The sequence below is a fragment of the Branchiostoma floridae genome, chromosome 14 (assembly GCF_000003815.2).
Source record: "Branchiostoma floridae strain S238N-H82 chromosome 14, Bfl_VNyyK, whole genome shotgun sequence".
NCBI lineage: Eukaryota > Metazoa > Chordata > Leptocardii > Amphioxiformes > Branchiostomatidae > Branchiostoma > Branchiostoma floridae.
In genome coordinates, this window is record NC_049992.1 from 17,100,363 (window position 1) to 17,116,457 (window position 16,095).

At 43.1% G+C, this 16,095-nt stretch overlaps 1 protein-coding gene across 1 annotated transcript in view; it reads right to left on the reverse strand.

Moving 5' to 3' along the window:
- Positions 1-3,647: 3,647 nt before the first annotated feature.
- LOC118430184 (hemicentin-1-like) overlaps positions 3,648-16,095 on the reverse strand; it is a 24,724-nt gene continuing 12,276 nt past the window's right edge. Inside the window, exons 2-10 of the mRNA XM_035840892.1 lie at positions 12,377-12,578; positions 11,714-11,856; positions 10,974-11,121; positions 10,619-10,764; positions 9,886-10,164; positions 9,180-9,422; positions 8,130-8,198; positions 5,575-5,757; positions 3,648-4,349 (exon numbers count right to left, since the gene is read on the reverse strand). Coding sequence (XP_035696785.1) covers positions 4,276-4,349; positions 5,575-5,757; positions 8,130-8,198; positions 9,180-9,422; positions 9,886-10,164; positions 10,619-10,764; positions 10,974-11,121; positions 11,714-11,856; positions 12,377-12,578 — 1,487 coding nt within the window. The 3' untranslated portion in view covers positions 3,648-4,275. The remainder of the gene's footprint in view (positions 4,350-5,574; positions 5,758-8,129; positions 8,199-9,179; positions 9,423-9,885; positions 10,165-10,618; positions 10,765-10,973; positions 11,122-11,713; positions 11,857-12,376; positions 12,579-16,095) is intronic.

The following is a 16,095-nucleotide window of genomic DNA, read 5'->3' on the forward strand; positions in this document are numbered from 1 at the left end:
TCTTTGAGACCCATCCACAGCTTTTCGAGTTATGCTGTTCACTACAACACACACATCAACGGCGCCTAAAACATAACATACTTGGCGAAGATAATAAAAGCAAATGTGTCCCATAAAAAAACACACCCGGGGAAACACTAGTAAACATGGGGAGTGACTTTATATCTCGGGTATTGGGTTGAGACCCCCGAGTGGCCGGCTGTTGCCCTCCGTCTCGTTTGGTACGTTCCCCGGGGGCCCGTAAACAGAGGTAATTTCCTAGGAGTGTCTTATCTCATAACGCCACCGTGCTTGCTATGGACTGCCGGAGGGCATGGGATGGAGAAATAGATTTCTGTAGAAGGGGTAATATGAGAGGTAGTCCGTTGCAACTATTGGGAGTGGACTGCACCGAATTGAAGTCACTGGAATATAAGAATTAAAAGAGAGTTTTAAACAAAAGAAATACCGTCGAAATTTCATTCCTATCATCGGTTTCGGTTTGTTTATCCATCTATTCATTTATTTGGTTTGTTTTCTTGAAGCGTATTCGAGTTTCTTTCCAATGTTTACATTGTTGGTTGGTTGTGTCGTTGCGTATTCAAGAGTCTTTCCACTGGCCAAGGTCCCAGTTTGTTCTCTGGCTGAGTTCTAACCGGAAACTGTCAAAGGATGAGCTAGGCCGTGTCCACAATTTTTCGACAGGCAGGTTTACCTCTTGTATTACTTCTGAAGGCTTCTATTGCACTTGGTTCATCTTCGATGATTTTGTTGAGCGCTATAAACTTCCTGGCACCTTTGACCAATTGCTGACGTCACGAATCCACAAGATCACGTGTTTATGAGATCACGTGCCTGTAACTCTCGCGAGTTTACGTTCTGAAGTGATTGGTCATCAGTATTGATCCTGAAGAAGGTGACAGTGCCGGTTGAAAATTCGATCGGTGTATACCTTTGTTTTGGAAGAAAGCTTAGCACTACTATAATTTTTGAACTGGCGTACGAACCTATGAATAAAACGCATGCATGCGCCGCCTGGGGAAAACTGAACTCGGGCCAATTCCAACTCCATTTCCTGTTACCTTTCTGGGACCTTTCTGTCACCTTTAATCCCGAGCTTCCTCTTAGTGTCTCCGACGTGGCTATCATTCAAATGCGAGTGCCGAAAGTGAGCACAGAGAAAAGCAGGTACAAACACACTGACTACAATACCTCCGTTTCACGGAGGTAAATAAACAAATGAACACCTGATACCTCGATGCCTTAAAGCTCACAATATATATTTGCACATTATTCAAAACTCCCGATTTAGCCTTAGTCTCATAAGCCACCTTCCAACCTCTCTTAATGAAGACACTTTCTCTTTCTCCAGGGTAAACCCATTTCTTCGACCTTCGATGCACCCGTAGGTACCCAATTCCCTTGGACTCTCCCCGCTAGGCCCAAGCTATCCTGTGGTAGGAAGATAACATGCCCCCACTAACGTCTAATACCACCGAGACGACATAACGCTTCATACCCCCGTTCCTAGGGAGAGAATTCTGGATAATGCGACTTTAAGGTCGATCTTTGGAATTGCTATTAGAGAAATAAATCAATCTTTCTTCTCTCCTGTTGATTTGTTTCTTAGAAGAGCCTGGAGGATCCTGACCAAGTTCGGTGAGCTATTGATAACCTTTGTGTAATTCTAAGTAAGGCCGTGTTGGTTCGATATTATGGATGGTATCCCCGCACGCATCAAGTTTCGTCGGTTTCCAAAACAGAAAGAATTGAACTACACTGTAGAATAGATCGTGCAAAGCAGCTGGAAAGTGACAAATATTCAATGCAAAAATGCACAAAAATTTAACCACACTGTAGATCGTTCAAAGCAGCTTGAAAATTGACTAATGTCCAATGCTAAAATACAAACAAGAAAAAGAATTCACCCTGGATATAACTAAACATCTATCTATTTGAATAATAGATATGGAATCATGCATGGTCCCAAAATGAAACAATTCTTTTTGTATCATCAGGAGGGATGAGGAAATGAGCCACGTGTCAAACTTATATATCAGAATCATTGACTTATCGGTCCACAACTTCGTCCTTGGCGAAAACAATATTTTGTTATTACGGACAAATCGACGTATTCGTAATGTCTAAATATCTGTTGAAGCAGAAATACGGAATCGTGCACGATCCCGAGAAAGGTGAGTAATTTGGTTGCCTTGTTGAACCACGGGCTGCCGCATGTAATCACGGTCCCGGCACGATACCGGTCGTGATTGTCTGCGATACAGACTCGGACACAGCAGGGGCCTCTGCCTTATCACGCCACGGTTGCCAAGGGAACGGTGGGGGTCACGTGATAGATGGTACCCCTCCCCCCTTCCCGTGTATATAATCTAGATACATCGGTTGACCCGGTTGGGTGCACTTGAAGTTGCACTTTGTCTCGCAGGCTTTGATTTTAAGTATTTAAGTTGCGCTTTGGTCTTTATGGCAGTCTTGGCTATCTTAAGGTCGGGAGACCATCCTTTCTTCCTCACCTTCTCTCTCTCTTTCTCTATCTCTGTCACTCTCTCTCTGAATCAGTATGCCTCTTTCTCTGTTCCTGTGTATGTGTTGCTATTTTTAAGACAGGGCCTCTCTTTTTCTTTCTCACATTCTGTCTCTCTATATGAATCGACGCATTTCTCTGTCTGTCTGTCTGTCTGTCTGTCTCTCTCTCTCTCTCTCTCTGTGTTCCCTGATCTGTCTCTATATTTCAATGCTTTCACTAATTCTTGGTATGTTTTCATTATCAGAATGACCACGAATGTAAAACAGTATTGAAACAAGAAGCTCAAACCTGTATTCTTCAATCGACGACACAGAAACTTTAATCTACTACCAATCAGCAGCAACTTTTAGTTGATAGCTTTATAATTACGTACACACAAAACATGATTGTAGCTGCAAATATTTCCGAGTGACAAAATAGCAGCAACTCTTAAAATAGCACAACAATCAACACAACGGCAGTAATGCACACTGTACACAACATTTCTAGTCATACATGTAAGATTAAGCCGCACGCTTTACTCTGAGAATAACGCACTTTGGTTTGAGTTCAGTGCTTAAAAACGTTGTCTCATAGCCTTTGAGACCATATATGACAGTAGTTGTTATCCGCTGTGTCTACTGCACAGTATTGGCAAGTGGAGTCCATATACCCGTTTCTACACTTGCTCGGTGAGTTACGAGAAAGTCGTGTAAAGTGCCTTTCCCAAAAGCACAATATAGGTGGCATGTTGGATGATTTGACTATATGTTCTGGACCAAAGACCCTAACCGCTACGCTAATAACAGGACGCCACAGTTCAATGCGTAGAATTCTTATAATTTCCGCTTAGGGCGCGGTCACATAGATCGTGCGATCGTCGTTGGTGCATATGGCTAATTTCTGGCGTTTTGGAGGACAAAAATGTACGTCTCCTGCAAAGTTCAGCTGTCTTGGTACACAAAAGGCTGTCTTGGATCCATGTCGGTCGTTGGTTCTGTCTCGTCCTGCTTGAATCATTCTATGGCATCAAAGTCGTACGACGATCGCACGACCTATGTGACCACGCCCTTAGACGGAACTTTACCATACTACAATATACTGTACACTGTACAGGCGGTACGTCATATTTTCTTTCTATTTAACACTGCAAGAAAATGTTTTCCTGTAAGGTACGATGAAACATAATATCAAATATGACAGCGTCAGCGTTAAACACATATACAAGTAACATTAGATGTGTTTATAACACATTGCCAAGTAACGTACTAGTCTTATACAAGAGTTGGTAGAAATAGTTAGCACTGTACACGTTATATTCTCTTGACACGCAATACACGCACTCCTATAACGCTGTCATCATTGGGTATTCACATAAAGGATTCGCCCAACCGTTCACACGCTAGCGTGCACGTGCTTAAGACCAATACTTGTTCTCATGACTATGCTGATCTCAAGAGACGTATATATATTCTTATATGAAATTCGTGGCATCATTTATGTCAGCTTGTATCAATTCCGGTCATGAACTTGGGGCTTGAAATGTATGAAACCGATTCACAGTGACAATAGACGTCTATTGTGTGTTAACTTTCATATGCCCTCAACATTACTTCCTGTACATCGTCGCCCGTTGGCCGTTGCCAAAAATGAGACATACTAGTATGTTCTCGGTGCACATGGTTCGCCAGGAGCACTACGGATCTTTAGTGTCTGTCCCCGAAACCTTTGGAAAGTGAAGCTCTCTTCTTTCTTATCTTGGATCAGGTCTAGATACTTCCTTTAGTGGGAAGTTTCACGGCGTCTTTCCCCTCGTGAAGGTCCTTCAGCTTCGCAGCAGATGCTGGAAAAACACATAGACATGTATGTTACAAATGGAAAATGATGTAAGGAAAGAAAAGTGATCTCGATCCAGTTTTAGCTGACTGAAGAGCTAGTCTTTCACTGATTGTGACAGAGAGGACAGACGCTACCTACAGTATTTACAGGTTCATTGTACCGGGGAAATTTCCCTAGCTCTTTTCGACAAGCACAATGAACATTCAATTTGGACAACGGCTAAACGCCCTGCTGCTACACGTTGAGCTATAGGAACACCTCCCCTCCTATTACAGTAACTCAGAATGATACTGTAGACGCTTTCAAACCTTTTAACGACTTAGACTCTCATTGTACAACATTTCGTTTGTGAGCTCAATGTTTCTCCAGATTCCTTCATCAAAAACCCACTTTCTTGTCTTCCAGATACATTTATATCTGGTTAGACTAGATGGAACGGCAATGTAGTGATTTTGCAGGCTTCATGACCAGCACTAAATGATGATAAAAACTAGCTTTTAGCGTTTTCATGTTATGTTACCTTTTGAAAATATTCATAGCTCTTAGATTACAAGCTTCAATAGCATCAAGTTCATTGATGATTCATAAACGCATGCCATAAAGTAACTCTTAGAACGACCTTGCGTGAAGTGCATTCGTGATCAACAGTCAAAAGACATCGCAGAAAGAAAATGTTAAGGTGGGGTCACACCCGTGCATATATTTAAGTCCGTATGAGGCGCGCATAGGAGTATTTGCCTCCACCAGGCTCCACAGGTCGTTTTAAAGTAATAGAAATTGGACAAACGTAAACAGGTAACATGTCAGACGAGTTAGCTGGGTCGCTGACCATACTTCTCGGTCAGCTAACTCATCTGGCATGTTATGTATCTATATTTTCCAATTTGTACTATTTTACCCGTGACCTGTGGAGCCTGGTAGAGATTAAGAGCTTCATGCGCACCTCAAACGGACTTAAGTATGTGTGACCCCACCTTAACTTTTGTTTGTTTGAAACAGTTCTATTGTTTTGTACATAACCAATTAAAAAAAATCCAGACATTGTCAAGTCTTTTAATCCAGTTTTAGTGATCGTCTGTCACCTTCTTCAGGGCAATTCTGACTGGTTCTATTACGCACTGCAGCATAGGTGTCGCTGCTAACAGATGTGGTCCCAAACGTAAAGTACATTTATCTACATACATTAATAGACAGGGTGCTCATACGGCACTCATTTATTTGCAATTTACCTTCCTTTGCAGTAAGAAACTTGACGTAGTTAGAGGGGAACAGGCCTATCCTGCCCCTCAGGTAACCCAGGCACCAGCCGCCATCTTCCCCCTCCAGCACCTCGATGACGTCATCTATCTCCAGGCACAGCTCGTTGTCGTCTTGTGGGTAGTACGGGTACATGGCCTTGGCGTATCTTCTCTCTATAGGACCCATCATAACATTCATTAACTCCATCAAAAATGGATGTTTTGGAACGTTTTGGAGCATCTCTGTGTGTGTGTATCTGTGTTCCAGATATTTGTGGTCAACACAACTTAAAAAAAAAACCTTTGGATGTATAATTATATTTGTACATGTGTATGCGGGTAGGTTTTGGGAAGGGAAAGGTCAAGGTAGATTGTGGTCCCCCTAGTGTGTGACCATGGTATTAGAGAAGAACCTTCTGTCTTTTTGCCCTTTGTTCTTGATATGCTATGCATGATTTTTTTTGGTGGCAGTTTTTGATGTAAGGAAGAAGAAGTGTAGGTTTGGGCCCCCTAGCAGCTTATTTTATTGTTGCAGTTGACCATAAGTCAAACGATGATAAAGGTACCTTCTTCAGTTGTATAAATAAAAGATAAGCTCCATCATTTTTGATATTTGAAGAGCATCTTTCTTGATCATTCACGTAAATTATGTGTCATAATCTCTATCTGTCCTGACATTTAAAGCTGTCGAAGTTGAACCTGTACATACCAGTATACATCAGTTATTATAGTAAGATACCACATTATTATATCTCTGTCATTGGACTTCTGTTTTACAACCATGACCTGATCTTGACTGTGAAGAGCAGAAACACACATGAAATTCTTCCATTCAAATTCATAAGAAACGCTGCCAATAACGGCGTTGATATCTGTTGAAAGTATAACTAAGTGATAAAAAAGTTTAATATTAAGAACATTCCATCCTCAATATTACCTACATCAATGAAAAACCTTCAGACTGATATCCTATCGCCTTAGGCGCGCATTAGTGCAACTTAATGACAAGCTACGGCGTAATTACTGAAATTTTGTAACTCGGGGTTTAATTTCCTTAATTCGATTGAAGGAATAGGAGTCATACTGTGCCTAGTGGCGTCCTGTGGAGGCTTTGATCTGAAGTTGCCCGGGGAAGTAATATGGAGCTGCTACTATGGCAATCATTGACGTGCACGCCCAAAGCCACTCAACCACCTCGGGGGTTCGCGACAGGATGCAATTTTAGACTGTGATGAGCTACTTTATACTCAGCGGGCCTGGAGGGTTTCTTGGATGTGCGAAAGGCCAAATTTGATTCCACACGGACAATGACCTAACTGTTGGAATATTGAATCAGTTTAGGCTGAAAGGCCACTGTCGTATTTTAAAATGAGGAATGCTTTTCACGAATAAACATTCTTTGCGGACTGTCTTCATTACATCACATGGCAGGACACTTTGATAGCTACAACCTAATCAAGTACAGCAATTAACAAGAACTACTTAATGGTTTGCCAGGTGCAATGATAGATGTTACAGTCATTTTTGTCTAATTGCACAAATGTTTTGCGGATATAATTATGATAAAGAACAATGCAGTATATTTATGGTGAACTTTCACACACATACAGAGAGAGTTATGGTGATTACATGAAACCCATTAAATATGATATTTGCAATGCCGATGATGAAAGTCATTGTTCTGTCTGTGATATAATTTCCCCATCACTTCTGTCTATCATTGTTTGGGGTCGTGCTGTGAACAGCTTGTTCTTGGCCTAACGTTATAACGCACCAAGTGTGAGTAAAGTTCTATGGCAATCGTTGCCCTTGTTTTTGGTGTGTTTGAATGTTTGTTGTCGTGTGTGTCCGTAGGTATGTGAACACAGCAGAGTGGCAGCAAATGAGTGTTAAGATGGTGCCACTTGCGGCATAATTACATTAACTACAGTTACACAAGGCATACAAGGAACTCTAAATATTCACGGGCCCGAACGATTGTCAAACACGATTATTAAATTCGGGCTGAACCTTTTCTCTCATACTGCAGTGTGGAATGCAGATCGCGCGCGCGAGCGCGTGTGTGTGCGTTTGTGTGTCCGTCGGTGAAAACGATAACACAAGGATGACTGAAAAATGCCTTGAAAAATAATTCTTTTGATATTTAATATGTCAGCAGGTACTGATGAGACCGAGACCTCAATATGATTAGATTCTGCCCCTAACCCCCCCCCCCCCCCGTCAGCATTTTTCATAGTGCTACAGCAATTTCTCTTTAAAATCTCGTGGATAACTCAAGGGTGACTGAAAAATGCCTTGAAAAATGATTCTTTGGATATTTAATATGTGAGCAGGTATTGATGAGACCTCAAAATGATTAGATTGCGCCCCCCCCCCGTCATTTTTGGTTGGTAGAAAGCTCTAGCGATCGGGAAGAAATGACACAAGTTTTTGATCTTTAGATCATTCATACATTCATTATGGCAACGAAAAACACTGTAATATGAAAGTCAGCATGTAACACCGCTGTACGATATTGCCTTGGTGATAATAATTGTTGTATTTACCTCGTTGCTTCTTTGTACGCCTGAGAGTCTCTATACCAGCGTTGGGGGCCGTGGGCAGCATCGGCTTGGCTGTGTGCGGAGATAAAGTATTAGTTTAACCTTTCCTCCACAAATGTCATGATTACACTACTGCATCAAGTGGAGACGGGCAGGACACGGAGCGATTACACGGCCAAACAGGAGGCTTTGTCTTAAAGCTAGACGGAACGTTCGATCAAAGAACTTCCGCTCTTGACATTTGAACGGGCTTTACCGGCCTTTGGTGCTGTGGAAACGTTATCCTCTAAATTGGCAATTTTCGGAGGCGGGGGATCAGACCTGGTTTTATTTTAGATTTGAAGCCTATTTGTGTTTCCTGCCAGACGTGTATATTATTCAGCGACTGTGTTTCTAGCTTTACGTACTTTGGAACATCTACAGCGAGTTACCATAGTTGAACGTCGCAGCTGTGGGCTGCATCAAAACTGCTGTAACATCATGCTGGGATAACACCTAGTTTGTCCACAAGATAGATGATGTTTTTAAGCGATAAGCCTTGGCTGCCAGATCCCATTCTTGCCAAAGGAGTCGCATTTGCAACTGAGCCTGAATAGAATTTGACCACCACTCTACACAGAAGGCCGGCGCTCTGTGTTACTTTTACAATGAGGACTATATTTGTTGATAATTGACCGACGAATAATGTCAAATTATGTATTGTTTAACAGTTTATTTTTCTTAACAATTTGCTGCCAAAGCATCCAACCGTCAATTGTATTTTGTCTGATAAATATATTTGTATTTCTAGACTAAGATTAGCCCCCATGACCATGGACGCGATGCCCAAAATAGCGTACGTTAAACGCGTTCCACAAGGAACCATCCTCGGCCCATCATAGATCCTGACCTGGTACTTGTGGGTCACCAAACCGTCAATTGTATTTTGTCTGATAAATATATTTGTATTTCTAGACTAAGATTATCCCCCATGACCATGGACGCGATGCCCAACATAGCGTACGTTAAACGCGTTCCACAAGGAACCATCCTCGGCCCATCATAGCTCCTGACCTGGTACTTGTGGGTTGGGATGCCGTCCGCTATCCAGTGTATCCTCCTGTAGCTTCTTGTTGATCGTCTCCTGTCCACGGCGACCCATGTTGTAGTAAAACGAGAACTTCTTCTTCTCTTCTCTCTCGCGGCGCCTTCTGAAGAAGTAGACGGCCAGAACCAGGCAGATGATCAACCACAGTCCACCGGCCAGGGCGCCAACCAAGATGGCGATCATACTGCTCTTCTCATCCATGGAGTACTCTTTGAGAGAGAGAACAGAGTGCGTGTCAGTGTAAGGTCAAGAGTCAATCATCAGCGTATCTCTAACGAGATATCAAAACTGGACGTTCTGCTGCAGTACCAAGGAAAGCTACCAGAAGATCACAGCAGAGGACCCAAAAAATAATCATTTCTTTAATAGGACATGACCTAACCACATACAAAGTTTAATGACTATCCATCCATAGCTTAACCACATACGTACAAACATACGTCCAAATGCTACAGAAAAAATATGACCTTCTTGGCAAAGGTTAAAATCTAACTTGGAGACCAGGTATCGACTTCCTGGCACCTTTGACCCACTTGTGACGTCATGCTTCTGACGTCATCGGCATGAAGAAAGAAAATGGGTCAAACACCCTACAAAGGCCGATGTAGATGTCATCTTTTTGTGTGTTGGATCGAGCTTAAAGCTTTCAATTTGTACGGCTATCTGCTTTACCTTCCACCACGAGTTGTAGTGACTTGACGTCGCTCTTCCCCACGCTGTTGCTGGCCGTGCACACGTACGTCCCGCTGGCGTTCAGCTGCACATTCGGGAGAACCACCGAGCTCAGGCGGACGTCTCGCGACAGGCTGCGGGTGGAGCTGCGGACCGGGAGGCCGTTCCGAGTCCAGGTGACGTTCGGCGGAGGATTCCCGTCCGCCGTGCACTGTAGGGTGACGGACTCCGATATCACAGCAGTGCGGGAGTCGGAAACACTGATGACCGAGGCTGCATCTGTGTAGAAAACAAAGCTCGAGTTCTTAACAAATATGACTACCAAATGAATAGGTTTCTCCAACAAGACAGTACCTGTTCTGCTTGAAAAAACTATACTATATAGTTCTTTTGGAGCAATGTTCAAGAGTATTTTTATTGCCCGATAATTATGGCACAGGCAATTATGAAAAACAAAATAACAAAAGATATAAAATATATATGCTACCACATTATCCTCATCGGATTTTGGCCATGGGGGACAGAATATGGAAATTTGTTAAAGTGAGGTTGATAGTTAACACGCTGTATAAAATGATAGATAATGATTGCTTTGGAGATATCAACTTTTTAAACAAGCGTTTGGAAACCCCCTAACTCCACGAAATATGTAGATGCTTTGTAAATTTGTAGTCTTATCTTTCTTATTGATCGTACTGTAAAAAAGGATACCTTTGTTTAAGCTAAGACTTACAGAGAACTTGTAGGTTCAGGGCAGCACTGGCAGACTTGATCACGTGATCGACGATGCACCTGTACCGACCCGCGTCGCCCCTGGTGACGTGCCTGATCACAAGGTTGGGGCTTTGTAGCGTTCCACCAGAGAACTTGGTGTCGAACCTGTTTTTTTTTTCATTGATCGACAAGAAGAAAAATTACAAGACACAGAGACAATGCACAGCTCTGAAAAAATGAGAATACTGGTGTGATATCTGGACCAAGCAGTTTAAAATAGGGTCATTTGTAGAATTGTATGTTGCATGTTGAGGAGCTCACATCATGTGACGTTTAGGAAAGTTCAGTTGAATCTAGAGCGTTTGTTGTCAAACCTGTTACTGTCGATGATGGCGCTACCCTTCTCCCAGTGGAGTGACGTAATGTTCGGCTTGGCGTCGCGCACTGCGCATGTCAGAGACACAGATCTGCCGGCTGTCGTGAGCTGGGGGTCTTTCGGCCCGACCTCCACCGTTGGCGGAACTAATCATGGACGGGTGATAACATGGGCAAACTGTCAAATCATGGTCATTGTAACTTAGACATATTGGTTATATTTGAAGAAATTGCCGTGTCATAGACACAATCTTGCCATTCTGATGTGATTTGAAGACATTCTAAATATTTGCGTCAGTGGGCTCGTACAAATCACACACGAAAAAGAAAAGCATAGAAAAACACACAACTTTACACATGTACTCTTGTATAGACGCAAGGCAAAGTTTCATTATACGGCAGCCCTGCACCAACTAACTTGTCAAAGAATATTTGGTCATGTTCAAAACTGACTATGGTTTGTGGACAGGAAATGAAATGACTGGCACAAGGAAAATACATAACTGCAAAAATGCAGACAAAAGCAATGACCAAAAATATTTTCTCCCTGTAAATAAGTAGTCTCTTCCATAATCTTGATTTTTATGTCTGGTCAATGACTAGTTCTACCACCTCTGACCGGTACTTCCTGCCACTCCATTGGCAAGCCTTCGCGGTAAATGTCACTCAAATAACGGCGCACATATAAAGTCCTCATGCACATAACCTCCGTACACAGAGTCAAACAGAAGATGTTTACCCAGTAGGTCCAGCTTGACGAATCTCTCCTGTGGTCCGAGCCCTTCCACGGCCACGACTAGCACGTAGGTTCCCTCGTCCTCGGCCCGGGTGTTCCTTAACTTCAGAGACGCCTCCCCAACCAGCTCCGCCCTTCCCACGTACCTGTAACATTTCTCTTCTTTAATTCTTATTCGTAGGTTCACAAAGTGTAAAATAAGTTCGCCTTGTGTGATTACCAAGAATGTTACGTTTTGGTAGCGCCTGTTTATTTTCATGTGCGTGGTTGAACAGCATAGCTCAAGAAGCTATGGATTGATTATCCCAAAATTTGGTATGTGGTAAGGTCTTGTCTTATCAAAGAAATAATTTGAAATCTTGAGAGATTTTGCCCTCTCCCCACCTGGCGGCTTTCCTGAGCACTGCAGAACTTCAAAACTTTTCATGTCGTTTTCGTCACACTATGGTCGCAGGTAGATAGCTCTTATGTTCGTTTCATAATGTTTTACTGAGGTTCTGTGTATTCCTATCAATATAGCAAAACGTGTATACTGTCATTAGTTATGTTAAGCTGAAATTGTATTGTATCTATGTATGTGTAACATTAAAAGAGAACTCCAGGAGGATTAGTGGGTGCATGTTTATATTCTACTTATGTTAACTCTTTGTAAACAAACAAACGTACCCCGCATGGGCTTCGGTTGTGTCGGCTATGGGGTAGGACGACATGACGGGCTGCCGAGCATTTTCCTTTCCGCTTTTGGACCAGAGGATGGACATGATACGGCGGGTTGTGCGGAATGTGGCGGGGATGGTCACCGGGTCTCCGACGATCGTGCTGACTTTCGTCGGGACGTCCAGACGGAGGTCCGACTGCGCTAAGCTTACTGTGGAAAAAAAAGAAGAACTCGTTATTTTGTATTGTTTGTGTGTTTCGTGTAGCCTCTACCAGTCTCCGTGGATCGTTGGTGAAATCATAGAAATTAGACTGATAGAGGGAATAGTCTGGTTGGGGAGTCGGTCGGCCAGAGGTACACGACACTACTCTCCAAGCAGAGGTTGAATCGCCCGTGTAATTTTCCCGGCTACTACTATATCTGCGCGATTCAATCTCTGCTTGGAGAGTAACACGACAGAGGCTATGTTTCATATACCCGGTAAACCACATTCAGGCATAGCCTCCATAGCAGGCTTTCTATGGCCTTTTTTTGCACTTTTGCTGGCCATTTCGTTTTGTACTGGGTCGCTGATTGCTGTCCTTTTCTGACAGCCGGCCATTTTAGAATTCTGGAGGTTAATTCAGTCATATCACGCAGTAAATACAAGCTGGGAAAGACCCGACAGTAAGGCTAGCTCTACACACACTGGGATTGACCATACCATTTCAATAAGTGTTTTTTTTACGTGCTCGAAGTGTGGCCATCGGGCGTCTAGCTTTATTTCCTATCCGAGAGGACGTCTCTAAACTGAACAAGATGCTAGGACACACTTGAAGATTTTTCTCTTACACAACCAGTTTTTCCCACCTGACATTTCAATGTCTGTTAGACATCTTCCTCAGATTGTTGTGTAAAAGAAAACTCTTGTTTCCTATGATCTACCAACCTGATGAAATTATTTTCGGAGGTGAACAAGATACTCATCTTCACCGGAGTCGAGTGATGAAATGGGGCATAAGATTGCTTGGATTCGAGACCAGAAGCGGTAGCCAACAACCCTAACCACAAGACCAGCTCACCACTACCATAGTTTTGAGCTAAAACGTCATACAGAGACCTTAGCAGCCGAAGACGGTTAGAGAGGCTGTTTCATGTAATTGATATCAGGGTATGTAAGATTTTCTCCAATCGACTTTTAGGTAATTCATTGAGAAATATACATTGATTTTGACACGAACAGCAAATTGGTTAGACTTCATGTACTATACTATATACGTGGTGACGAACTCCTTCAATTTACGAACAGCACTCCCTCACCCCTATATCCAAATGACAAGAACCCGATTTTAACCAATTTCGAAGCCTAATTGTCGTTCCCCCGCGTTTCAGCAATTTATCTGCCTTCCCGCTTTTGATGTCAATTCTAGCATGTGACTGTAAATCCGTGTTTCACTTTTTTTCACGTCCTGTTCATTTTATTGACTTTTCTAGCGTGTGAAGAAAGTCACCACTTCAGGTAGTATACTGTGTAAATGCAGAAATGTTCGCGGTGGATTAATGTTCGCGGTTTTCGCGGTTAAAACCACCGCGAACATTTTTCTGTCATGGTATTAGACTACAGTCTATGACTATGGTGTTACCGCGAACTTAAATCCACCGCGAAAGTCCTTTTTCCCGCTACCGCGAAATTAAATCCCCGCGAAATTAAATGCATTTAGTATTTCATATAAAGATATGTCCATCATTCAGTGCTTATACGTCCGGGGATAACTCACTATTGATTTCTTACGGACAGTGCCATTACACACCCTCCCTGTGATGATACCAAACGAACGGTCCCTGAGTTCATCAAACACCTGACGTTTCATTAACGCTGTTGGGGAAGGGTGAACCCGGTGTCACCCCGCACCCGTCACTTCTGCGGAGGTCAGGCGGGGGCGGGCGTCATCCGCACCGTGGCACGACCCCATTTGCAGACGGCAGATGGGCCAATCGTGCCGCCGAGATGGGAGCTGATGATAGGAACGGAACGCGTAACGGGCCGTATACGTAACTTCCCGGGCTAGTCTGTAAATAGGCTATAGGAGGGCATCTGGGTTTGACAAGGACTACATTAACTGGAACGTTACATGCGTAACAGTTACTTATCTCTATTTTTCGTTGTCAAGCTTTCTCTCAGTATGACAACCTGTCATACTTCCTTCCTTCCTTCCTTCCTTCCTTCCTTCCTTCCTTCCTTCCTTCCTTCCTTCCTTCCTTCCTTCCTTCCTTCCTTCCTTCCTTCCTTTATCCTTCCTTCCTTCCTTCCTTCCTTCCAACATTTCCTCCCTCCCTCCCTTCCTTCGTTCCCTCATTCTTCCCTCCCTTTCTTCTTTCTTTCCCCTCCCATCCCTTCCTCTCTCCATCCCCTCTTCTTTCCTTCATTCCTTTCTTCCTCCTCCCTTTCCTTTGTCAATCCCTCCCTTCTTCCCCCAAAAGTACAGCCATTCACACTAGATATACAGTAGACTGTATATCACACATCTCATACCACAATTTTAAATTTATTCTGTCCATAAATGGAGTAATTTGTCATTGTGCCGTTGCTCTCTGTGCACTTGTCTATTCCAGAAGTCGAGGCTGTAAAGCTCACTGACATCGTTAAGTGTTCTTAAGTTAAAGGCAGACTGCTCAATAAAATTTCATTTTACTCCTTTGAAGTGTCTGAAGTGTAAATTGTAAGACGGTATTAGGCCTCAAAACAGCCTTCTTGTGAGCCAAGAAAAGAACTTGATGACAAATACTCGCCGTAGTTCACCCAACCTCTAGGACAGTGTTTTATCTAAAGGTGGTATCTCACTACACTTGGGGTACCGGTGCGGCACTGCGGGATTCGAAAGTGTACTCAACGAATCTCAGAGATAAAGAACGGATTTTCTTACGTTTTTTGTGTTATAAGTTAGATATTGCGTAATACGCAAAAGTGTGACTTGGAAGACAGCAAAATACACAAAAAACGTAAGAAAATCCGTTCTTTATCTCTGAGATTCGTTGAGTACACTTTCGAATCCCGCAGTGCCGCACCGGTGCCCCACGTGCAGAGAGATACCACCTTTGGAAACACTGACCTATACATAGCTCTATAGAGAAATATATGGACATGGCCTAGTGCCAAAAAGGTACAGCTTAGAAAACGTCAGGCGGATCTGATGAGGAAGTGATGTGGACTATTTGATATAGTGGTTGAGTGGTTGTAATCATATCGTTCCGTCATGATAGGATCTTTGATTATGGACCAGGGAGTAGTTATGATTCGATGACACATGAGCAGATGTAACAGGTCTGTTCGTTACAGTGGCACATAGCATAGGGCAGAATGTTTCCCTGCTGTTTCTGTATTCGGGTATATATTCACAAGGAGGGGTTGCTAGCTCTTCGTTGCACGAGGTGCCTCCTAAAAAAACGACCCCATTTTACGTCCCTTAGCTTCCTAAACCTAGATGCCCTTTCCAGGATTTGAACCAGGGTCTCCCAGTTACCATCTTCCTGTAACGAGGACCTCAACTGTGAGGCTGCTACCAGGGATATCCAGATGTAATATGGGCCTTGATATATTCCATGATGGAAGTGTTATAACGTCCACTGACACTCTAACTAGCCTCCATAGCAGGCTCTCTTGGGCCTTTTTTTGGCTCACAATACAATTTTGCTGGCCATTTCTTTTTGTACTGGTTCGCTGATGCTTGCCTTTTCTGATTGCCAGGCC